A 26,756-nucleotide genomic window follows, 5' to 3' on the forward strand; every position below is an offset into this window, starting at 1 on the left:
CCATGCAGTCAAGTTGTGGATGGTAATGATATTTCTGACTTACGTATGTATTCAGCTGGTTTGCAAACAGATGAACTTGATCTTGTTATTAAATCAGCCATGTTGTGCCACAGAAAAAATAGCCAACAAACTGACAGTAGTAAACATAAACGGCAGGCGAGAGTTAGGCCCAGTCAGAAGTTTTATGTAAAGGGAGTTGAAGTTTGCCGTGAAGTATTCTGTTTTGCATACAACATCGGAAAGGAGAAACTAAAACGAATTGGTCGGTCTCTTGACAGTGATGGATTGATTGCTAGGACTCATGGTAATACCAAAAGACTACCTCATAATGCTATCACATTTGAGGAGAGAGAAAATATAAGAAAGTTCCTCATCTGCTATGCATCTGACAATGCAATGCCCTTCCCGGAAGACTTCCAAACCACCGCAATAGTAAAGTGATGTTGTTGCCATCTGATAAGTCACAAGCAGACATTCATGTGGAATATGAAAAAATAGACGGTGCAAGAAGTATTAGTCTTAGTACTTTTACCAGAGTATGGCGGGAGTTGTGCCCACATATTGTCTTAGCGAAACCAAAAACAGACTTGTGTTTTAGATGCCAAACATTTTCTTGTAAAATTTCACAAAGTGGTGCCCTTTCTGAAGATGATAAAATGACACTTCTTGATGAATATGAAAGTCATGTTGAAAGTGCTAGACATCAGAGAGAGCAATATAGAATGCAGTGTGATGACTCTAAAGTTACATGTAGTGAAAACATTACAGTTGAAGGTGTGCTTTGGTTAATAAATTTCTATGCGCTATAGTATTAGCTGTCTAATGGCATGCCTCAAGATTTTCTAGTCTTAAAATTAAAATAGAATATGTTAAATTCTTTATTTTATTTTAATTGACATACTGGCCATTGAGTTATCATTTTTTTAAATGTCCATCTGCACCAATAATAGTGACTTTTACATTTTACCGAAGTTTTTTTATGCCTGTTATGCTTGTATATATATACTGGACATGTAAACTTTGAGCGTATAAATATTTAAAACATGGATAAAAACATGAAACAGAATGAAAAGATACCCATCAGATCATTTTATATTACTTATATATTTCCTTCTAGGCCATCAATATAAATTGTGAAAAATATATATTTTAGGTGCAGTATCATGTTCCTTAGATGCAACCGTCCACTACAGCTGGGACTTTGCACAGCAGGTTCATATTCCACACCATAGCCAACAGGTTAGTTTTTTTTTCTATCAAGTACTGTACAAGGAATTTTTTTTTTTCACTGAACTTACCAATTTATTGCAAGAGATAATCTTTTTTATTGGATTTATTGTGCAGTAATTTGCATGATGTATCATACTTTTGAGTGCCTTAGGTTTACTGCAGTAAATGTATGTTTCAACTGAAATGGTTTCATATTGTATTTATTGAATGTAAATACTGTTGTCAAATTTATGTTGTCAAGCTTTTATCTATTACAGGTTGGACCCCTGTATTTCAAAACTGCCAGGAGATGTGAGGTATTTGGAGTTTGCTGTGAAGGATCTGGTAATTCCCTTTTTTACATTTTAAAATTGCAAAATGTTCTCTGTCATTATAAGATGTCCTGATGTCAAATGTTAATAATTGAGAATTGAAGGAGCACTTCTTAGCAATAAATGTTTTACTTCATTCAAACAAACTGATTAAGAATGTAACATTTCCATTGGTCAAAAGCCATCATGTACATATCAAGATCTGGAATTGGATGTGTTTATGAACATTTATTTGGTATATATATGTTAGTTATGAGAAATGTTTTTTGTATTAATGTTGAATGCTGGTGCTGTTAAATTTTGCTTCTGTTGCTGATGGTGGTGATGATTAAGAACAGTGATAAGACGGATAAATATTTTTCAGAGAAACACCTGTTTTACCTTGGTGATGAGGGTGCAAAGGAGCAAACACAGTTGTCAGCTACCTCCACCATTACCTTGAAAACTACGGCCTGGGTGAGGAACATGCCCAGTTCCATTTTGACAATTGCCAAGGACAGAACAAAAATAATGCAGTTCTTGGTTATGCAGTGTGGAGAACATTGACGGGTGAGAGTTGTTGTGTTTCAGTGGAAAAAATAAAATATGTTTCATGATGTAAACTAAATTATGTTATTGCTTTTTAACTATCTCAAAAGGTTTCCAGTAACACTATAGATGAGTGAAACAGATGTATAGCTTTAGAAGCTTTCAATTTGTTGTACTTAAAAAATAAACAACAGATAAAATTCAGTGTTTAATTTGAAAAAAAGAGACCTTATAACAATTAACACTTCTATTACAGGAGGGCATAAGACAATCCAATATTCATTGATGCTAGCCGGCCACACCAAATTCTCATGTGATTGGCATTTTGGAGTGTGGAAAAACAGATGGAGACACATGGATGCAGAGACAGTTGAGGTATTTAGGGAGTTAGATGTTTACCACACCAATATTTTAAAATAATAATAGACATAAATTACTTACACATGTTTCAAGATTTATTGATTTCCTTCTTTTTAATACAGTTATAAACTAATAAGAAGTGGCATGAAAAAAAATGGGATTTTTTATAGTTAAGATTGAAAATAATAATATATGACTTGGGTTATATTAAATTGATAATTATATGAAATAAGTTCATGTATTATCATGTATATTTAGATATAATAGGTAATTGATAATATCACTGATGCTATATACTTCATGTAGGCATTTCATTGTGCAAGAGTACTGCTCAGTATGATCACCATAGAGCAATAACACAATAACTGCATATAGAAATAGTAGCAGATATTGAGTTCTTGCACTAAGGTGACACTATAATATGTCATATTAGATCAATTATGCCTGATATTCATTCATCATGTAATGCTTTTCTTCAAAACAGGAGGTGGCTTCCACAGTAGCAATGTCATCCCGTAATGGCCACAACATCCCCCATATTGTTGATGGCAACAGCAAACCAGTGTTGTTCTATGACTAGAGCACCTTCTTCAAAGGCATGTTCAAACCATTGAAGAACATTTCGAAATACCATTCATTTGAGGTGTCTTCTAACGAGCCTGGGGTTGTAAGAGTAAGGAAGTTTGTTGATGCCCCTGAGGAGAAAATTAACATACTGAAAACCTGCCAAGTGGATATTTGTGTTATGCCAGAGCAGATCTTTGGTGAGGGAATAAATGCTGAAAGGCAATGGTACTTGCATGATGTAATAAGAGACTTTTGCAGATCGGATCATGCTAAAAACACAACATGCCCTTTGCCATTAGTTGCAAAAGAAGGCTATTCAAAGGCCAAAAAACAAAAGTTGAAATAGGTAACTTTATTGAGAACACTTTCTGTGTGTGTTTCAGCAAAAGGTATAGTTTGTGTCTTGCTATAAACAGATTGGCATGTATAAGTTGAAGTTTTATGTTTTCATTTTCATTCAAAGAATATATTTCTTTGTGTAACATTGATAAAATATTTATGATTTTAGATAAAATATTTATGATTTTAGGAATGTATGGTCTCCATGGCAACCAAAAGTAACAAACTTGATTGATCATTGAATACCTATGCATAAACGTGTATTTCATTTATGGGAATATCATTGAACAGTTGGCCATCTATAAGTAAAGTATGATGGCACTCATATTTTCCATACATGACTGCAGTATAATATTCAAGTGTACATTATAAATCTACATGTTATAACTTAATAGTTATACATACATATAGTTTCAATGTTCCTTGCTTTATGTTTGTTCTCAATTTTGTCAAATAAGGCATGTGTCAATGCTTTCCTTGTAAATACATTTCAGTCTGTCATCTTACAACTCTAAACTAATGAAATGAGCAAATATATGAACTATTCTAGGTATAAGTAAGTTTCTATGGCAACCAAATAAAACATGTCTTCTTATTGAAATAAAAAAAAATTGATTTCACCAGACAAGTTACATCTTTTAAATAATTGCTTGTTTTAAAATAATGTTTGTGTTTTGATCAATACAATGATAAGCTCACTACTTTTGATCAATTTACCTTGTTTAAGAAAAGTGGCAGATTTTCTTTACAGGGTCTATTGTTAATTGCTGTAAACATTCTATTTTACTACATAGCTGGCTGAAAATTTAATGCTGTACTGAAATATTTCCTGCAAACATAACCTATCAAATTCAAATGTGATTTTATGTATTTAAGCAGTTTTTTGCGTTTATTTGGATAAATTTCTCGTGAAAAAATTGTAGTCATGGCAACCGTTTTTATGAAATGCACATGTAGTGTTACATTCTCCATAAATGATGTTATTGATGTTATGATAATGTTTCCACAAAAATAAAAAGTGTTGCATTCTATTTCAATGGAATACAGACTCTTAAAACCAAGGTAGTTGTATTTACTTATGTTTCCATTTCCTTCATTGTTTTCGCCATTTTATAACAAATAGTGGTATCGCGAAATTTGCCCTCAATCAGTCAATTCTAAAGATATCAGCTTAAAACTTCAGGACTTTATTTCTGAAACATAGCACATTCAGAAAACGTAAAAACCTGAAAATGTCATATTTCCTCATTAGGACCCATTTTCGCAGACTTGGTCACATTTTCTAGAATATCCATGAATATTAGTTTTTACAAATTTAGAAAAAAGGAAAAACATGCAAAATAAAAAAAAACATGCAAGTATATCAACATTATATCTATGAAATTTGAAAACAATGCATAAATACTAGATAAGTAGTTAGAACAGAACAGGGCTAACAATTGTCCAATTGCACTTATTTGTATCTGATAAATTTGTTTCTTTATAAATTATCCATGCTAAGTTTTTAAAACCAAGTACAGTTGGAACTCTCTTTTTTTCTTTTGACAAAGAAATACACATTTGTTTTTTTATTTCTTAAAAAAGTTTATCCAACTTAACATTCTTATTTCCAGATCCAAGTTGTACTATTATACTATTAACGGCAATGCTGGAATCAACATTAATCAGTTTTCATGCGCGCAGATAGTCTTAAGACCGCAAAATCCAAAGAACTACTTCTATTCATGTCGTTTTAACCCATGTTTTTGTCTCAATGCGCTTTATGTTTAGCAGAATGACATCGAAACCATAACAATAGATCGGTTAAATTGCAGTCCGAGTATGAGTTTTTGCTTGTTCGGCTATTTCCCCGCTGAAATTCTGTATCCCGGCGTTTTATTTTTAGCAGAATATAACTTTTTTTACATCGTTATATTTATCAGATTAATGCGGATCAAAATAATGGAGGCTCTGATAGGAAGGTAACATAATGATATTCACTCTGAGATTAGCCTATGATGTTCCAGAAATAATTACCGACCGCAAGTGTCCCATCGCCTGCAGGGTTTGTTATTATAACCTGACGTGACCCTGAAGCACGCTTATTTGTAATTGTGCATTTTTTATTTTACTTTTATGAGATAAGAAACAAAAATGATTGTCTGAGTGTTTAGGTACTATTCATTCTTTGTTTTTAGGCGTTTATTGGCGCAGCATTGAAGTGCGCGCCTATTATGGAATGGGAATTTATTTTAGTTAGTTATGGGAGCGGTTTTTAATTTGATTGACAGTTGGGTTTTATTGTATTTTATTATCATGATTAAAAAATGCAAACAGATGGCGACTGCATGGGTGTTAAAATGATATTTATAGTTGAATAGATTGTCTTTTATTTCTTCTCAAAACATTATTTCGGAAGAAAGACAAATAAGTTTAATAACTGTTCCCGATTCGTTTACGTTTTCCGATTGGTTACCTGTAATCATGTGCAGAAAATATAAAATGTGTGGTCCGGTAATTATATGATGTGAATAATTATGATTTATTTTGTTTTGTTATGTTTACTGCATTGAAACAGTCATGAGGTAAGATGTTTTCTTTAATTTAATCGATATCGGAATAAAATGTTCACCTAACTTTTTTTGTTAATATGTTGAAGGTGACATTAGTAAAATTTCATTACGATTGCCCCCGAGTTAAAAATGGCCTATAAGGATTATTGTTTTCATATAGATATCCTGTTATATATATTGTTACTATTTATGTTTGCAACTTTCAGACGAAATGATAATGTTTATTTAAGTACTTAAAATTGTTATTAATTGTTTAATTGTCATTTCATATCACCCCTTCATGATGAATCCCCAATATAAAGAGGAAACTTATTTTTCTCTACAAGTTGTCATTCCAGCATGGTGACGCCCCCCCCCCCCCGCCCTGACGGAGCATAACTAGAAAACTTCTGTTTTGAATTTCATTAAACATCATTCAATGGTAAAGCACAACGAGAGGAAGTGCAGTGCACAATAACTATAGCTGTATTTCAGCTTATGAAAGAGTTTTGGCCTTTGTCGCTTTTTCTTGACCAGAGCATTACTTTAAAACTACTTATGGTATTGCAATAAAACTTGTATACAGTATGGATAGGTGGCAATGTCAAAAAAGTACAGTGCACAAGCACCCTAATTCTGGCATGTTCATTAATGTACCACCCCTAAAGAAATCTTCAACTTGAAACTCTTCAACTTTGAATGCTTTTGCTTATGTTGTTAAGCAGAATACTACAAATATTTTGTGAATTTCATGGATGCGGTTCGATGCACCATAATATGCTTGTTGGCCATTGCATCAATGGTCTTTCTTGTATATCTAATGAGATGTTTTCATTTTTTTCATAAAAGCTTTGTTCCGGTGTATTCTTGGCATAGTTTTAGACACCAGGCTTTCAATTTATATAAGCACACATGCCCTGATACCACAGTGTGTCATGCACACGTTTGGTGAAGCAAAGTAGTTCAGATTAAACCTGTAAAACATCCAACGAGTACGAAGCCTTCATAACAGCACTAGTACCATTTCTACACAGATACTTACATAAAACATAAATAACATTAAATTTATCAATGAACATTAAAAAGCACAATCATATTCTCATTCTTGGAGCAGACAAGTTCCGATAATCTAAAAATAGTTTCAAGTACATTAACTGACCGATATTCTAAACATAGTTTCTACATACATTAACTGACCACATGTTTGTCTTCACTGCGGGAAAACGACCATCTGATAAGCTCTGCTTTATAAAAGGAATTATTGCTAAAGTTGTTCGTAAAATAAAATCATTTTCCTTAAACAATTAAAACGTGTATGTTCATAAAACTTGCCCAACGTATGATATCTAATCAAAGCACCGAAAACCCTTAAGAAACGATTGAAAGGGGCATGCATTATAACTTCAAATACGTGGGGATTGGGGATACGTCGACTGAAGTGATATGCTGTGCATTTTGAAGGGAATTTTTGCTGAAGTTGGTTTAAAACAAATGATTTGCCTTAAACAAAACGTGTATGTTCATAAAAGGAAATGGTATACCTATTTTCGACCACAACCTATTTTCGACCGCCTCCTGAAAATGGGTAAAACACTTCTATTTTGCGTCACATCCGGTAAAAATAAGCTCCAATTGTTAACCATAACAGTAGAACTGTCAGAAAACTTCATTTAAAAAAGAATGGGAATGGTAATGTTAAAACAACTTAAGTTATACTTGAAACAACACCAATTTGCCATTTTTAATTAATGCCAAACTAGACCCTTCGTTAAAAATGATTTTACATGTAAAATACTTCTTTAAAATCGTGTTGTTTTTGTTTGCCAGATCTTACATATCTACCGAAGCCTAAAACCTATGCCCTATTGTTTTCTTATTAGAGTGCACAACATTAAAAGCGCATCAAAATATGGTATGTTGCTTATTCTAAAATAAATGAAATTTATCTACAGGTAACTATATTGAATTGCATTTGGGCGCTCAGTTACCATAAAATTATACAAATTGCAGCCTAGGCAGGTCATATGAGGCTCATTCAGAGTTGGACCAGTGATAACAGGGTTCATGATGGGTGAATTTATCATTTTGTACCCATGTGAAAGCCATTAGAAGGGATAATGCATTCCTTTGCCTCTCTTGTGGTGATAAGTAACTAAAAAGTGACTGTATGGCAAATATGTAAATATTTAATTACTTTTAAAAAAAATACAATACATTAAACAGTTTAAACAAGCTATACAAATTAAAATAAAAAATATTGTGCACAAACTTTTGTTGCGAAGTATAATTAAAGGTCATGGTCGAAAGCATGTTGTATCTAGGTCAAATACAACATGTGACAGCCGCCATTTTGGATTCAAAATGTAAACAACAGACGATTGAAACAGATTTTATTTTTTGTTTTTTGAAAGATGAATGATTGCATTAAATGATACACACAGACATTTATTTTTTATTATCACTTATTTATGATTGAAATGTAAATAATACTTAGGCGGTCGAAAACCCGTTGTTCCGGGATATATGATGTATTTTACTTCCATATCGTATGATATCTAATAAAAGCAACGAAAAACCTTTAGAAACGATTGAAAGGGGCACGTATTGTAACATGAAATACATGGGGATGGGGGGTTACGACGTTTAACAAGTGAACAAGTGACGTTTACATAAACAAAATGACACCAGACGCCATAAAATAGATATAGATATGTTTGTTTCCTCGCCCAATCTGGGCACAAGCTCTCTTGACCTTTCACCTTTATCTATGTGCCCTTCACCCATTCCCATAGTTCAAATAACATTTGCATCTCTCACATTTTTGCCTGAAGATAGTCTTTTAGCGCATTCGCGCTTTTATTGTACTATAAATTCTAGCAGAGGTTGTAGTTTATGGCAATCGCAAAATAAATATACAAGCGTTTCTTCGCAGATTTTACAAAAATAACATTAAGTGTAGTTTATTGTTAACAATTTTCATTTTTATAACAACGAATTGGGCTGGTAATATTCGTTGGACTGCTCGTGTTTGCAACCATTGAATAAAGAATCCTTTATACCGTTAAATACATATACAATTTTCCAAATCATATTGATAATTCATATGTTCATGCAATAACAACCAGTTCTGCTGACTGGTTGGAATATCACTATTGTTAACAAGTGTTGGGAATATAAATTTGTTTACACCCTTGTTCATCAAAATAGGGCATATATAGCAACTCATACATGGGTTACTACATAACAAGAGGTCGATATTATTTATCACGATAAGTCCACTTCAAATATAACAAAATCTTACGAACTACCATCATTTCTAACGTTCTCAGGCTGTACATGTTACTATTCACATAAATTATATTTTTTACATTACGAATTGCTTTGTTATATAAAGTCTGCAAAAATAATATTTCCATTTATAACACAATGGTTAGAAAATGATGGCATATTTAAAAACCCTTTCTCATTTGTTATGCATACTTTATCTATGTTTAGTATAAATGCTTTAAGTACATCTTTCCAAAACATATTTGATAATCTGTGGCAGATATTTTCACTAAATATTTTACCACAGTTAAACATCTTACCTACATCACATAAATTATCCATCACTTTGAAAAAAAATACTATCACTATCATACAATATGTAGTTTTTAAGCCATTTTAATAGACACATAACTTGCAATCTCTATCATCCTGTTTGATCTTCAGAAACTTACGTTTTTAAAACTGTTTTCAACCTGTTTGTAGTACTACCTGGCGCTAATCTATATAGAACATTTAATTAACAGAGTAATTTGTCTCCAGTTTTCCAAAAACTGTTTAAGCTATATTTGTTTTCCTTTATTATGCGCATGTTAAGGGTTAAATACCAACCATACATTCTTGTTCTCATGATCTCATACTTTTAGGGACAAGGAAAGTCAGTTTACATTATATTGAACCACCAATGTTTGACATTTAGAGTAATCATCCAATTTATTGTGATGTAAGGTCACATAAAAGATATATTGTGCTAATTAAGATCAGATCTTTTTCATCTATTTTAAATGAATTAAAACAAATTATGGAAGTATATATTGAAATTTGATTATGAGTTTTGACAATGACAGGAATAATTGAAGTATGCGATTTCCGTGATTTCTCGCATACAAATTGTCCGAATCGCATTGAAAATTTGTGAGATATTTTCACACTCGCTCGCAGTTTGCGTATTATGGACTATTTTGTTTTTGTTCTTCATTGAATGACAGCATCGGCTTCACTTGTTCTTAATTGAAATACGGCAACTTATAATGCATGTGCCTCACCAAATAAGTTCATCCTTATTGTCTGCGAACACGATTTGTTTTAATTACCCAGGTTTCAAACTACATTTAAGAAGCGTCTACAATATCGAGAGCTTTCTGAGCAGTTTACTTAGTATCATCTTTACAAATAAGTTTCATCCTACGTGGTATTTATATTTGGATGAAACCTTAAAGGGACTGTACACCAGATTGGCACCAAAAAAAGTTTTTTCTGTAACGAATCTCAGGACAACTATGTAATAGAATGTGTTACGCTTTGATATCTTAATTTAAAGAAAAAAGAAAAAAGTACCAAAATAAAAAAAAAATTGTGTCGGAGACCGGGTTCGAACACGTGTCGCCAAAATTGCTGTCCAGCGTCGTATCCACTGAGCTACTACGGCGTTATTTAATTGACAGACATAATTAAGCTATAAACCTACCTCGGTAATATCACGTGATAACACCGACTAGCCAATCACACATAAGGAATAAATTCTACCTGGTAGACATACCCAGTAATCTTTTTTAATGGAAAAATACAAAAAAAACTGCTGAACTTAAATACATTGGAAACTATCTGGTACTTCGGTTAGTCAGTTTCATTGCATAGTACTCATCGATGCCAAGTTTATGTCAGTTTTCGACAATTTTCTTTTTTTTCGCTATTTTATCATACGTAGTACAGCCCCTTTAAGATTGATAATTCTTGAAGATGGTTTACGTAAAGAAAAAACAAACTTTTGTTGCGAAGTATAATTAAAGGTCATGGTCGAAAGCATGTTGTATCTAGGTCAAATATAACATGTGACAGCCGCCATTTTGGATTCAAAATGTAAACAACAGACGATTGAAACAGATTTTATTTTTTGTTTTTTGAAAGATGAATGATTGATTTAAATGATACACACAGACATTTATTTTTATTATCACTTATTTATGATTGAAATGTAAATAATACTTAGGCGGTCGAAACCCCGTTGTTCCGGGATATATGATGTATTTTACTTCCATATCGTATGATATCTAATAAAAGCAACGAAAAACCTTTAGAAACGATTGAAAGGGGCACGTATTGTAACATGAAATACATGGGGATGGGGGGTTACGACGTTTAACAAGTGAACAAGTGACGTTTACATATACAAAATGACACCAGACGCCATAAAATAGATATAGATATGTTTGTTTCCTCGCCCAATCTGGGCACAAGCTCTCTTGACCTTTCACCTTTATCTATGTGCCCTTCACCCATTCCCATAGTTCAAATAACATTTGCATCTCTCACATTTTTGCCTGAAGATAGTCTTTTAGCGCATTCGCGCTTTTATTGTACTATAAATTCTAGCAGAGGTTGTAGTTTATGGCAATCGCAAAATAAATATACAAGCGTTTCTTCGCAGATTTTACAAAAATAACATTAAGTGTAAAGAAAAAAAAGGAGAATGTTGACTGTCCATGAAATATAAACTGTTATAATTGTCGCAAATAATATTAAGTACATTGTGTAGTTTATATAATACAGTAACATCAGTTTTTATCAATAGAAGTGTTTCTTTCTAGTCAAATATATACAGAAATATATTTATCAAAACTTGATATAATCACGAACTTATTACTGTATATCATTGTCTTTCCATTGCGTTATTCATTTCTTATTGAAAATAGTTCTGAAATTGCAATGCTTTCACCAATCTTGGACAATTGGGAGTTATTCCCTGATTAAAAATCTGACCATGTTAATAAATTATGATCATTAAATTTTTGCGCACGCTAACAGTTTTGTATTCCATTTAATGGTGTACATAAATACATTACAAAGAAACAATATGGTTATTATATTAATAATATTAATTCATTAAAATTGTAAAAAACATATAATTTAACAAGAAAAAAAGTAAACACAGATTTTTTTCAAAACATACGTAGTTGTTTACTTAAGTTTCATAAGGGATTTTAATGGGTTTTCTGTTTACCTAACACCTGGAACAGAGACAGATAATATTCGACTCCCAGCTGACTTTGAGTTTCAAAAAAAGACCTTCTTTCCAAGTTTTTACAAATTTTAGATTTTATAAAGAAATAAATTATGGAAACGTTTTAACTTATGTCTACCTGAATCAAATCAAGCATTAAATTATGATTAATAATGAGCTAATTAAATATTATACTTGCATTTATTGATACACTAGGTTACCTTTTTCAATTCTTTGTTTTAGATGGTTGCCAATCATAACTTCAATATTCTTAACTTAAGCTTTGGTTTAAACAATATTTATTGTATATAAATGCATTTAGCAAATGCCTAAATTACATACATGATAGTTAAGAATTGAGAAGAGAACTTCTGAATAAAAGCTATTGTCGAATTGCCTTTACTAAGGGATCACCTGACAAAATAAGGGTTATCACTATCCGGTTGGAGTTGATTTGTCTACTGCGCGCCCAAACCCTCAATCTATTTACATAAGCAAGGTAAAAACTTCATAACTTTACTACGTGTAACATGAAAACTCACTCAGACGGACAGAAATCATAACAATTTTTATCAGATTAAATCAAAATTTAGCAGCCAATACCATTTAACTAATGACGATGGTTTATCACGATACATTGTATTAAGTAAATCATGTACTTACTTATGTCGAAGACTTTCTAGGCGCCAGTTAACTGCCATCATTTCCATAATCTAGGTGCTATGCACATAATCATAAAATTGGCTTCATTTAGAAAGAAACTTTATGAATGAATGATTATGCGCATATTTGAAATTTCTTATCTCATTCCGTTTGCAAAAATGAAAATACTTTGATCTGACCAATATTAGATCAGGATTTGAGATTAAACGAATGTTTGACAATCCCACAGTCCTATCCCTAATAGTTTGAAAATATAATTGATTGTTAAATTATCTATAGTTTCAAAGCACAAAAGTTCGCCTATTGTAAATGTATGATATTATATATAAATGCAACCTCTTAATCTCGCCAGTTCTTTTGCTACAATGGCAGCGAAGTGAACACATTTCAAGTATTAATAGCATGGGAAGTAACTTATATATGTTTTAAGTGATAAGTATTGTCAGATTTTCTCCCTTTTATAATAAATTAAATCCGTGTCTATCTGCGCATGCGTACTACCATCGAAATTTCAATCGGAAGTAAAATATGATTTTGTAAATGTGATCAACTTTCGATATATACTTCAAAATAATCTTTACATATTGGAAAGTGTTTACACAGACAAGTATGGAAGGGTATTTAAGTAAAAAATCAATTCATATAAATGAATTATTCTTGTATGTAAATTACATTAATATTATGGTAAATTTATATTCTATCATTACTGCTAACATGCGCATTCATACTATTGTTACGCACATTTAGAGATTTTACTACTTCTTAATTCCAAATTGCTGCCATATATTAGAAACTTGTTAATTTTAGATTTTATCTACAGACTGACAAATGTCTGCTGACTACTGCCTAATAACTGCTTGCGTGAATCTGAACGAATAGTTTATTTATAATTCAAATTAATAAGTTAAGGTTATGCTAAGCGAAAACATCCAGTACTATAACACAGCCAGCAAGCAGTAGACAACAAGCATTTGTATAAATCCGTGACGAAGCTAAATTCATATAAAGCTGGGGACCATTATCTTCGGTTGTTTCCGTGATTCGCAAGGTGCGCACCGGTGTTACCTGAAAAAAATACCACGGCAAATTCCTACCGCGAGGAGCGTGTTCCCTCTGGTCGGCCCAGTTGTCTATCCTAAATTATGATCGGACCTGCTTGAGGCCATCAGAATTATTAATGCCGTTCATCTTTGTCGTGATATTTTTTTTTTACTTTTATGTTATAAAAGGAAAGGCAATATTACTATATTATAGTATATTCCATACTTTTTTAGGAGTCTATCATGAACTATTTTAATGCAACGTTTATAAATACGTTGAAACTGTTGTCTATCACAGATTATTTAGCTTGACGAAATAGGCTATTGAGCAAACAGATTTTAGGCTTAAAAGTATCACGTTTATGAAACTGTTGTCCGCATCTCAATAATATGTACCTTTTAATACGAAGTTGATAGTGTCTATCAAAGAAATATTTTAATTGATACTTATGTATGTCATACAAAAATAACCCTATCATATACCATTTCTTTTATGGACATTTGAAGGTACATATTAACAAAATCAATTGATATATTTTATTTTTTGCATCAAATATGTTCTTTGATAATATAAAGAAAAGTACATTGATCAAACAAGTGTAAGTGAGAAAGAAATAGAATTGGCTTCAATTGCCAATCAATAATTTCTGCTCACAGTCTGCAGTCTATCACAGATCAATGAGCAATTGCAATGACCAACAGTTAACACAAACGCTTCCGTGGGAGGGGGGATGGCACACCCGGCACATGCCCCATCACTAAAGTCTTCAAAGTTTGCATTCTATCTCAAAGGAGTGGAAATTAATAAACTACACCTTTCAAATGCCATCATGTGCAGGCGATGTGAACTCATAAAAACAACAAATTCAAACAGCGCAACCTCCTTTAACTCCTCTTGATGTTTCTTCATCCGTATATAAACAACAGTTTCCACGTCTTCCAACAATTTCCAATACTGGTGAAAATGTATCCATCATCCGTGTGATATTTGTTGAAAACAAGAAAAGCATACATGCCATAAAACTGAGAAAAAAGTTATTTTCTCCAGTCTTGTAGCAGAACGCAATCCTTGAACATGTGCAAGATATGCCATGAAGTCAATATCACCACTACTTGAAGGCCACCGATGTGTTATGTTCACTTGTATGTCTTTCTGATGTCTTCACAAATTGCTTACGTCTAGCGGACCATTGGGGGGAGGGGTACGCCCATTAGGTATGTCCTCTCTTGGGGAGCGGAGTACGCCCCTTAGGTATGCCCTTTCTTGGGGAGCGGAGTACGCCCCTTAGGTATGCCCTTTCTTGGGGAGCGGAGTACGCCCCTTAGGTATGCCCTCTCTAACGTCTATTCCTGAACTCTCCCCTGCTTTTAAGATAAACTTTCATAACCAGTATCACTTATTACCTTATTATTATAATAAAATTCATTAAACTTATCTTGAAGCCATATGATGGCAGATAAACAATGGTTAAAGTTAAATGAACAGTAATGTTCATTTCTATTTTTTTATTGATAAGATTAATCCCAGTATGAAAGATTCATTTTATATTAGAAAATAAATAAAATATATATGTTTAGGAAAGACAATTAAGAAAACCATGTTTTATGATAGACAATATTTTTTTATGTAAATGATAAATAAGAAAAAGTATTCTTATTGTCTATCATGAAATATATATTTCTTATTGTCTATCATGAAAAATATTTCTTACTGTCTATCAAGAATTGTTTTTATTATTGCCTATCATGAAATATCTTTCTAACTGTCTATCATAAATATTATCATATTTTATGATAGACAATAAGAATTTTTTTTTTAATATTTCTTATTGTCTATCATGAAAAATATTTCTTATGGTCTATCATGAATTATTTTTATTATTGTCTATCATGAAATATTTTTCTGTCTATCATAAATTTTAATACATATGTTTAAATTAAATATTTCTTATTGTCTATCATGAATTTTTTTCTTACTGTCTATCAGGAATTATTTTCATTATTATCTATCATGAAATATTTTTCTTACTGTCTATCATAAATTTTAATAAATATATTTTATGATAGACAATACGAAAACAAATTATACATAATTACAGTAAAGCAAAAACCATGATTGACTGTAAGAAACTTACTACTTGTGTTTTCATGTAATTATAGGACAAATAAGAAAAATATAAATAATTCTTATTGTCTATCATAAATTTAAAAAACAACAACATATTTTACGATAGATAATAAGAAAAAATCTGGATAAACAGATAAGGCCTGTAAATATGAAAATTTGTTCATGCTCAAGTCAATCGTATGATCAAACTTCAAAAGATTAAAACAGTAAAATGCTTAATGTTTTACTGATTTTCAATATTCCAACTCATTTTAGCTCAAGTTAGGCTCTTCCCATCTTTAATTTAGACAAGAGACATAGTGGTCCTACATCTCTCAACTTATTAAAGGGTTACAAAAGAACCATTGCAAATAATCTTTGTGAAATAGCCACCTCAGGACCGCTAAGACACACAAGGACATGCAAAGACACCTCAACTTTAAGGGAAAGCTACTTTAAAGCACTGTACTAGGTATTAAGCAGTTAAGAACTAAAAAAAAAAATATCACATAAAATCATTTTTACCGGTTAAAATCGTTTTTGTTTGTAATAATTACAAAAATGTAGAAAGGGCTCAAAGTCTCAACCAAATGTTCCCCTTTGTCTTTACTGGTTTAGAATGTCTATTTCTATGTTATTAACCTTGCCGGATCAAGTAGAAATTGATCTTATTAACCCTTATTAACCCTACCCTGGCCCTAAATCCTAGTGGTTATTTAGGTTTGTCGTCAACCAATTAACTGTTAGTGTTTCTTATGAAACAGTACCTCTCATGGCACTCATAATATGAATGGACTATTTAACACTATTAAAACACGTTATTTAGATTTTGACGGACTAAAACATTATAATTGATGTCTTTCAGTACATATTTTAAAGCTTTGAAATAGATTACCCACTACTGTTAGTGTCTTTGTGTCCTAGCTTGTGTGTCTTGGCGGTATTTACCAATAATAGTTGAGCTAAATTTTGCCCCCTCCATTTGTGATTTCTTGGTTAGATATTTAATTATTTTTCCAGTAATGCATATATACCTGGTGATGATTGAACCCGTGACACTAGAAATCCTGCTCTCTACCGCTAACTGAGCTAGCTGGGGACCTCAGAGTAAACAGTGGCTCAGTTAGTAACGGCATGAATTTACATAATTTCAAAGACTTCTCTGCCCCTAAACCAGCCCTTTTTACGATTTTTGATATTTCATGTGGCTGGTGTAGGGTCAGAGGAATTTCTATAGTGAAAATGTGGGACTCTCCTCCCCCTCGCAGGAGAGGAACTTTAAACCACTATATCTTTGTAAAACATCATTTAATAAACATTTTAACACTATGCATCTGTTATCTAGATATTATTGAACCTATCTGAACAGAAAAAAATGTTTTGTACACCTCAGATATGTTGTGGTAAAGGTTACAGCAAATATGTATGGCATAAGTACATTTATACATGAGGCATTTGATTTGTCAGATAACTCTGAATTGGATTGCCTCTAACTAAGACCTAATGGTTTAAAAAAAAAAAGTTAAAGTTCAGATAGGTTAATAAATATATTGATAATATATTTGTAACATTGAAATATTAATCCAATGCATGGTTACAGAGATATATTGATTTAAGTTCCTCTCCTGCGAGGGGGAGCAAAGTCCCACATTTTCACTATAGAAATTCCTCTGACCCTACACCAGCCACATAAAATATCAAAAATCGTAAAAAGAGCTGGTTTAGGGGCAGAGTAGGCTCAGATTAGGTAAGGGGGGCCAGTCTTGCAAGTCAGACGTGGGTTCAAATCATTGTCCTACACTAGGTATATCTCCATAAAAGTACAATTTACGTCTAAACAGAACTTTATACCGATCGGTTAGTGCAAAACTAAATTGATTATAAGATTTGCACTGACCAGACAATGTCGATTTCCTTTGAACACTGTAGAACGATTTTGCTTCTTCAGATTTTTAAATTTATATGGAAACTGTGAGATAAATAGTCATTGTTCCAGTTTGCGATGAGTCATTTAACGTGTACAACCCAATTTGTAAAACATTAAAACTTTCGCACAAGTTGCAAGTAAAACATTAAAACTTTCTCACAAGTTGCAAGTCCAATGTATCCGGATTGACGTATCCGAATTGCATGCTTGCGGTCGACAAATATAAACTTCTATTTGGACAAATATATACTCCTGATTAAGACGTAGGAATGTTGCGGCTTGTTTAATGTAATTTTTCAATGTACAATGTATGTTTATTGATATTTACCTCATACGACGTGTATATAATATGTGTTGTTTTGTTATCGTCGTTGTTCATCGTATTATCTGGGGCTGTAGGAATCGGGTAATGTTTATCCATGCACCGTCTCGTCACGGAAAATCCCGAAGTTATGAAGATGCTTGACAGAGTGACCTCCCGTTTATAGCAATTTGCGCTAGAATTTTGTTTTTTTTATTACTGGTTCCCTTCCATATCTCGAATAACACAATGCACAATGCTTTGTGCGTTATGAGTGCTTATATTGCAAAAATCAGAACATTGAATTTGTGTATTTCTAATTGATATAAGGTAAAAGTGCAATTTTAACATTAGAATCTACATGTTGAAGGAAAGTTTGATTATGCTGCATGCAGAAGTAATGAAGCAACACAATGAACTCGCTCAATTACATGCACGAATAAGACGGTTATTATTTACACGCAATAGCATGCATAAACATCTTGGTAATAATAATAGAATGTCGATTTACCATTTGAGACTATGCAGTTGTCACTAGTATGAATACACATGTCACTAGTATGAATACACATGTTAGCAGTCATGATAGAATATAAATTTACCATAATATTAATGTAATTTACATACAAGAATAATGCATGTACATGAATTGATTTTTTACTTAAATACCCTTCCATAGACAAGCTTCATGTATCTCATTGCTAATAAAATAACCAGGCGTCTGAAATGTAGCTTAAATAATGAGGCGTAAATGGCGACTTTCCAAGAATTCCTTCTTTTCAATAACTCCTCGCCTACTTGAAGATGTTCATCAGAAAAAAGTGAAATCAATAAACTTAGTTTGCCGCCGGAATCATACATCTGTGTTTCACTTAATTGATAAAATCCTTCAGTATGTAATTAATTCAAACACAATGATATATGGAATAACAACAAAGTAGTTTCATTTGTTTAGTTATGATTATAGAAAAATGAAAAAAATAACACGTTGTGCCAATAACATTTAAGTTGTTGGCCTAGCTGCCTAGCGGCCTTGCGAAGTAAAGTTGGCGGCTGCGCGGTATGAATTCGTCTGCCTTGCGGCTTAGATGCTTAAAGTTAGCAAACTAGCGTCATAGAGGCGTGACATGAACAGTTATATAATAATTGCATTAAATTAAGTGCCACATAATTCTTTTTTTTACCTTTTCTTACCGAACGTGTCATGATAATTAACCTTTTTTGCCGATTTCGACGATAAGACGGACTAGCGGTATAGCGGCCAGCATCTGGTAAAATCGATTTTTATACTGCGGTTATTGCATTTGCGTTTTTATTGAATATATAGCTAGAAACAGAATAGCATTGGAAGTTCAATTTGGCAAAAGCTGGTTCATTATCAAACAGTTCTTTACATCGATGGAATCCGGAATACCTCTTGCTTTTTTACCGTGATCCGGAATACCGCTTGCTTTTTTACCGTGATCCGGAATACCGCTTACTTTTTATCGTGATCCGGAATACCGCTTGCTTTTTTACCGTGATCCGGAATACCGCTTGCTTTTTTACCGTGATCCGGAATACCGCTTACTTTTTTACCGTGATCCGGATACCGCTTGCTTTTTTACCGTGAACCGGAATACCGCTTGCTTTTTTACCGCGATCCGGAATACCGCTTGCTTTTTTTACCGCGATCTGGAATACCGCTTGCTTTTTTACCGCGATCCGGAATACCGCTTGCTTTTTTACCGTGATCCGGAATATCGCTTGTTATTAGACCGGAACTATTATCACTCAATTCTGAGCTAGAATCAAGAATGCTTTTTTATACATTGGCTTCTTTCGTCATTTCTTAAATTCGGATAACGAGACGACATTATGTTGCAATATTGAAGATAAACTCTGGTAAATGTAAATGAAATTCATTAATTTAGGGTCATTAATGCTTGCTTGATTTGTTTTGTGAAACCCGCCATCATCATCATCATCATCATCATCATCATCATCATCATCATTGTCATCGTCTTCATCGTCGTCGTCGTCGTCGTCGTCGTCGTCGTCGTCTTCGGCGTAGTCATCATCATCATCATCGTCATTATAATCATCATAATCATCATCAGTAGCAGCAGAATATATAGCTGCAACATGAGCATCAACATTATAACTTAGGACAAGCATTATAATTACCTTCCTTGTCATCATCGTTATAAAGCATATCTATAAACTATCAGTAACACATGCAATATTTAAAGCTGTAGAATTATCAAAGTACAAAGTGGTATAAGTTGTTGTAGCAGTAGTTGTTGTTTTTGTGTCAGCAATAGCAGTAAGAATATTATTCTATAACTATAAGTATTTAAACCACGGCATTGGCCAATATATACGCTGACTAGACCCGCTGAATCGGTAAATAATTAGGCTTCGTATTATATCGAACACAGTTCAAAACGACCAACAGTGAGTGCCACTGTAATGAGGAGTTTGGAGATCAGAAATCAGGAAACGATTGCAATACGAACTATGATTTCTAAATAATATTTTTTTGCATTTGACCTTAAGTGACCTTGTGTTACCCTACCAAGTATTTGATAGTGAGATTAAAACTGAAATGATACATGAATTGCCTTGACAATGAATAGTGGTGTGTTGTTTATTTCTGTTAATACATAAATATTCACAATTTAAAGTTTAAAATCTAAAGGTGCTATACGACTTTTGTATTTAACACTGAATTGGCTTGAATTTTTCGGTTGACCGGTTAGCACAGTCTTAAGCGCACTTGCTTCTCACCTAGGCGACCCGTGTTCCATTCCCGTCCTGGGCGCATGTGAGTTCGGTTTGTGGTCACAAAGCCTGACAAGTGGATTTCTCCAAGTAAACCGGTTTCCCCCACAACACAAGACCACACTCTCGCATACCATTGTGCCAACGACAGTAATTAATAGAATGTTGTAATTACTTATTTCACAATCGTTGTAAAATAAATAAGATTAAATTAAACTAACACTGGCTTTTAACTGTGTGTATCAAGTAGTTTTACCAAATATATATTCACAAACATAAAAAACAACAACATGCACTGGTTTAGTCTAGAAAAGGGTAATAAAACAACGCATTGAAGGAAAACGGTACACGGAATACTGACGTCATCACTTAAATAGTTAACGCTGATTTAAAAGTATGAATATCAAGAAGTGTTATCAAATGTATTCATAAATTCACAAACTACTGACACTGGTTAGAAAAAACGGATTGAAGAAAAACTGTTCATGCGCTACTGGCCATATTCAAAATAAAGGGTTATTTGAGTCGCCAAATTATACAACATGAGTATACAGCGTCCGTAGATATAACACAGACATATATTTTATTGTACCATAAATGTTCTCAATAGAACATATACACGACTAAGCATGTTGTTGATGTACACAGAGGATATCTAACAATGTTTATACAACGATACAAGTTGTAGCAAAAATCATTCAAATAATGTTATTATTTTTAATTTTTAAAATAACTAATTGAACGATACGAACAATATCCTAATAACATCAGTTGTGAATGAGAGCACCACCAAAACTGCTCCATTGGTAAGAATGATTCTCATACAGTTGTCTATTCGTGCCCCCAGCGGAACATTGTACCCAGACAGTTTCCCCGGCATCAAGCTGAACAAACACCTGACTACTAGAACAGATATACATGTCTTTGTTATAGTGTACATCTGCAATGAGGACTGAACCTTCCTTCACAATCTGGAGATAAGCAAATTTGGTTGAAGGTGTACATGTGTGCATGAAGAACAAGTAGAGTCCTCGTGCTGGAGCGGTGAACTTGCCCGTGGTGGAGCTGTAGCCGTTGCCCTGGTTGGTCTCAACTGCCGAGTACACTATCACCTCACCTGTGGACAGGATGGTGATCTGTGGAGAGCGGGCGTGGAAGTACACCAGTGCAGAAGCGATTTGGTCTGAAACATAATGTTCAATTGTTTAAAAATAATAAATGTAAACTTGTGAGCATTTAAAAAAGACATACATAAATGCTATCGATATAGTTTACTGTTTTTTCGATGATGAAAACCTGTGGTTGACAAAGAATATTGGAAAGCACAATTTACAAATACTTTGGTTATGTGATTACTAATTGTGAAAGGTATGAACAGTTAAACCTCGGGGTTCCCTACACAAACATATATTTCACAAAATTTGTTCCATATTCCTTCTGTATTTTATAGATTTGGAAGTTTTGGCCACTAGTGAAATCCTGTTTCGTCGGACATTCGTCTGTCGGTCAGTCTGCGAGCCTATCTGTCGGTTGGTAAATTAGCCATACAACTAATCGCACAATGGCATCATGTACTTGTATGATTTGATCGGCAGTTGCAAAGTTTTAAAAACGCACGCTAGAAGATCTAATATTTCCTAGAAAAGCATTTCTTTGCAAAATTCCCTGAAATTTCATTATAACGCTATGTTTGCCATTCTTTACTTTATAACCGAGACGTGCGCGCTCATTTTCCTTAAATATAAAATATATCCACTTTAAGCTGTATTGGCGGTTTTACTATAGCTCGGTGCATGATGCATTGTGAATGGTTTGGTACATAGTGCGTAGTGTATAGTGTATGGTGTAATGTGTATGGTGCATGGGACGAGATGTATGGCGCGTGATGCATGCTGTAAGGTTTATGGTGTAAGAGTGTATGGTGCATTGGTGCATGGTGCATGATACATGGGTGCATGGGTGTATATTCATGGTATTGTGCATGGCTCGCGCAAGTGATATGGCTCATTGTGTATGGTGTACGGTGCGTTATTCCTAGCATGGTGCATGGCGAATGCGACATGGTGCATAATTTAAGGTGTATGGTACATTGTGTTTTGTATAAAGTGTATATGGTGTATATTGAATCGGTGTATGGGTTTTGGGTGCAATTTGTATGGGTGCATTGTGCAAGTGAACATTGTACATGGTACATTGTGTATCGGAACACGTGACATGGTGCATGGTTCACGGATGCACGGTGCATGGTTCATCGGTGTACGGTGCATGTGATATGGCGTATTGTGCATGCGTTCATGGTAAATGGGTACACGGTGCATGTGGCATGATGCATTGTGCATGTGGGCATGGTTCATGGGAACACCGTGAATGTGATATCGCTAATGACGCTTGGGTGCCTAGTGAAAAATGTTTAGTTCATGAAGAATTCGATGTTAAGTTACTATTTCATACATATTTTGTGTTTTACCGTATCGGCATTACTCCTTGATAAAGTCAATAAAAATAAATCATTTAATGGAAGTACCATCAACGTTATACACTATCTAATCTAATGACGGTACGTCGTTTAGCGACAAACAATTAACGTTGATAGTAAAGTATACATTATATAAAAACATACGTTTAAACAGAAACTATTTTGAATCACTGGCGATACAATAGCCAATAAGTTATCTTAAAAGATTGATACCAAAATCAGATGATTCTGAGACAAAAACTAAAATAAAGGTTAAAACTGTCAATCTGTGAGTGTGCAGCTTAAACCCAGATCATAATAACGCTTACGAATGGATTGCTACGAACAAAAACAATACAACACTTTTATTTATGGCTTTCTTGTGGTTTAGAGAGATTAATCAGTTAAATGATTTGACAAATTGTTCTTCCATTAATACTTTAAGCATGCTCTCGCGTTCAATTCAAACGTCGGTGCATACTGGGCTAGGATATATTTAACTTTATTTTCAACATGACTAATCTTGCATTCAACAAAATTGTATGTTTCAGTGTAAGGTATTTTTAACGCGTGAGTACCGAAAGTTATGTTTCACGAGTCGTGTAGCAACTGGAGAAATATTAACTATTAATTATCATGAGGTGAAATCTATTGCAATCTTAAAAGACAAAGCAAACACACAAATATATTCAATGTGTATATTCAAACAAACTTATTTCAGTGTATGCTTACACATTTGTATTCAACTCAATAAAATTAAATTAAAACTGCACAAAATTAAGACTCTACCCGTTTTCATTCAACTGACCTTGAATTTTATTGAACGCCACATTCATTTGTTCTACCTCATCAGTCACAACCTTCTCAAGTCTGCTGGACTGGTTTCTCTCGACTTCTTCCATGACTGAAACGAGTCTACGTTCTGCTTGCTCCTGCTGGTCCTTCATGACATCAACGACCGCGTGTAAACGTTCTTTCTCATCTTTAATATTGTTCAGATTCTGCTCCACCTTTTCGCCCAATTTTTCAAAAGCGAATTCCATGCGGACCATTCTCTCGAGCACCTTTTGGTCGTAGTCATATTTCGAGCACGCTGGACAGGATGGCTCCGAGGCAAAAGTCATGCTGACCAATAACAACAGCTGAAATAGTCCAGTCATTCTCTTATTATCACTCAGTGACGTTACTGTAGGTTGACACGCTTGCTGAATGTTTGCGATTGAGAGAATTATCGTGTAATATATTTAGGCCCAGGTATCTAATACTGATTGAATACCGTATTTTCTCCAAGAAGCAAATCCTGATAGAAAGGCAAAGTGCTGCAAAGCTGAAAGGCGAAATGAAATGACACAATGTTATACTTGGTACGATATATATACTTAGATATATTATTCTGGTTACTGGATCATCAAAATAGGGTGCTGATTTTTTAAGATTACGATTCAATTATATCATGCTTTGAATGAAAATCTTTTTCGTACCTTTTAAAACGTTCAATCGTGCTTTGCATTGTATCCACTAGACAGCTTGGACAGTGACAGGCGTTCATATCACGTAGGTGGTGTTTGTACATCATGCTTAACATTTTGTTTGAATGTCTTTTTAAAAAAAATCAGTTTTTCAACCATCTTTGGTTTCGCAAATGCATTTTGATTATAGTTATCAACGACGCCATATTTTCTGTTTTGGTGACTTAAATAATAAAAGATCCGGCTAAAACTTTAAGACCGGGCATTTGACAAACCATTTCAGATTTACTTTAAGTAATAGTACGGTAGTTCTAATTTCCTTGGGAAGGTTAATGCCAAAAATAGTGAAATAGTTCCCCCTCCGAAATCATGCTAAATTCATAATATTTTTGTTCGTAGAAGATACATATGAACCGGGACAAACATAAATGGGTTTCAACAAAGTATTTTGTAATTCGTTTCTCGCATCCTTGTTTTTATGTATAACACTTAAGCTAATATGCGTTAATGATACCCCTGAGAGTTAGATTGGTGATTAAGAAAAAATATTTAAAATATTATTATATTTATAATAAGACGTTTTCGAGCGACTGTTTAAAACAAATCCTCAATAATTATATGAAAACCTAAAGAAACAAGTACAGTTATCGAAAGTTTAAACATAAACCCCGTAATTTACTGGGGGTTGAAACTAGTTTGTGTGCACAGCTTCACTCTTATCCCAACAATCCCGAATGAAGTAAAAACAAATTAACAAATCATTTTGATTGGGTATGATAAACTGCTTGTTAAAAGTGAACAAGATAAAAATAGGATAACAAGTTGAATACCAAAGTATAGGTATGTGCCAATCTTTTTTTGTTTTATTACTTGAACGTTTTTGTGATGCCAGAGGCAAACCCGTCTTGGAGACATTCATATTTTATAAATAAATATATCCAAAAGTAAACAACAACTCAATATATATCTTGCTACTACTGCCAAATGACAGCGGATAAATGTATAGTCACGCGAATGTATGGCGTTATATTCTTGCTTACGTCTACTTACTATAATACACCTTTTTGCTCGTCGAGGTTCATTTATAAATGTAAAACACGTGTTTTTGTACGCAGTTTTCCAAGAAATGTATTCGGCATTTGCACACAATTATATCCCGCATGAAATACACATCAAAATAAGATGAATGTGACTTTAAGTTGGTTTATAATTTGTTTAGTACCTCTATGTAACGTCATCACTTCAAAAGTCGTCTGGCGTTGCAATTTAATGTTGAGGGTTTTTTATATTTCGAAATGTTTGTCCTTGCTGAGTTTGTTTATTGTATTTGTGTTGTTTGTTTCGTGGGAACAAGATATTTTCTGCAATATCCTTCCAAAACTTGAAACCACATGAAGTTAACAACAAACACAGAAGTGAAGGTGTTTTGAGAAATAAGTCTTTGCCGTAAACCCTTTTCACATATTTACAGTTTTTGCCATCATTTGCCTTTGACTTCATGGCAATCTTTTTGTTCTTGTTGACTTGTGCACATAATTCATTAATTCAACAGTCAAGTGTTTAAAACTTTGAATAGTTAGTTATTCGTAGGTTATCTTTTGGATTGTTTGCATATCAAAACATGTATTGGTTTAAAGAAATTATTGGACTGATCTTGCCCAATCAATAATTATTTGGCTCACGTTAACCAAAAACTAACCAGTTCCATAAAATTGGCTGCATATCGTTATATTTATGCTATCTTGTGTCCATATGGTCTCTATGACGTTAGACCAGACTGGTGCAAGGGTTTGCTTTCTGGTTATTCCCTGTAAATCCAAATTATCTTGGGCTCTGTTTTATGAACTATTTAGTTATGAACTGAAAGTACTTTCTGCCAAAACCAATTACACTTTCATTT

At 33.4% G+C, this 26,756-nt stretch overlaps 1 protein-coding gene and 2 long non-coding RNA genes across 3 annotated transcripts; 2 read left to right on the forward strand and 1 right to left on the reverse strand.

Moving 5' to 3' along the window:
- The first annotated feature begins 712 nt into the window (after positions 1-712).
- On the forward strand, positions 713-1,558 carry LOC128206927 (uncharacterized). Its single transcript, XR_008256618.1, has 3 exons — positions 713-774; positions 1,154-1,239; positions 1,488-1,558. It is a non-coding gene; the product is annotated as an uncharacterized LOC128206927 (long non-coding RNA).
- Positions 1,559-1,980: 422 nt separating this feature from the next.
- LOC128206926 (uncharacterized) lies at positions 1,981-3,007 on the forward strand. The gene is made up of 3 exons (XR_008256617.1): positions 1,981-2,090; positions 2,326-2,444; positions 2,914-3,007. It is a non-coding gene; the product is annotated as an uncharacterized LOC128206926 (long non-coding RNA).
- An 18,527-nt stretch (positions 3,008-21,534) lies between these two features.
- LOC128205109 (uncharacterized) lies at positions 21,535-24,584 on the reverse strand. Its single transcript, XM_052906541.1, has 2 exons — positions 24,196-24,584; positions 21,535-22,115 (listed from the first exon to the last, which is right to left on the reverse strand). Exons 1-2 carry the CDS (start codon positions 24,545-24,547, stop codon positions 21,700-21,702), a joined length of 768 nt encoding a protein of 255 aa, XP_052762501.1. The 5' UTR covers positions 24,548-24,584; the 3' UTR covers positions 21,535-21,699.
- Between the last annotated feature and the right edge of the window lie 2,172 nt (positions 24,585-26,756).

The sequence above is a fragment of the Mya arenaria genome, chromosome 10, assembly GCF_026914265.1.
Source record: "Mya arenaria isolate MELC-2E11 chromosome 10, ASM2691426v1".
In the NCBI taxonomy this organism is placed as follows: Eukaryota; Metazoa; Mollusca; class Bivalvia; order Myida; family Myidae; genus Mya; species Mya arenaria.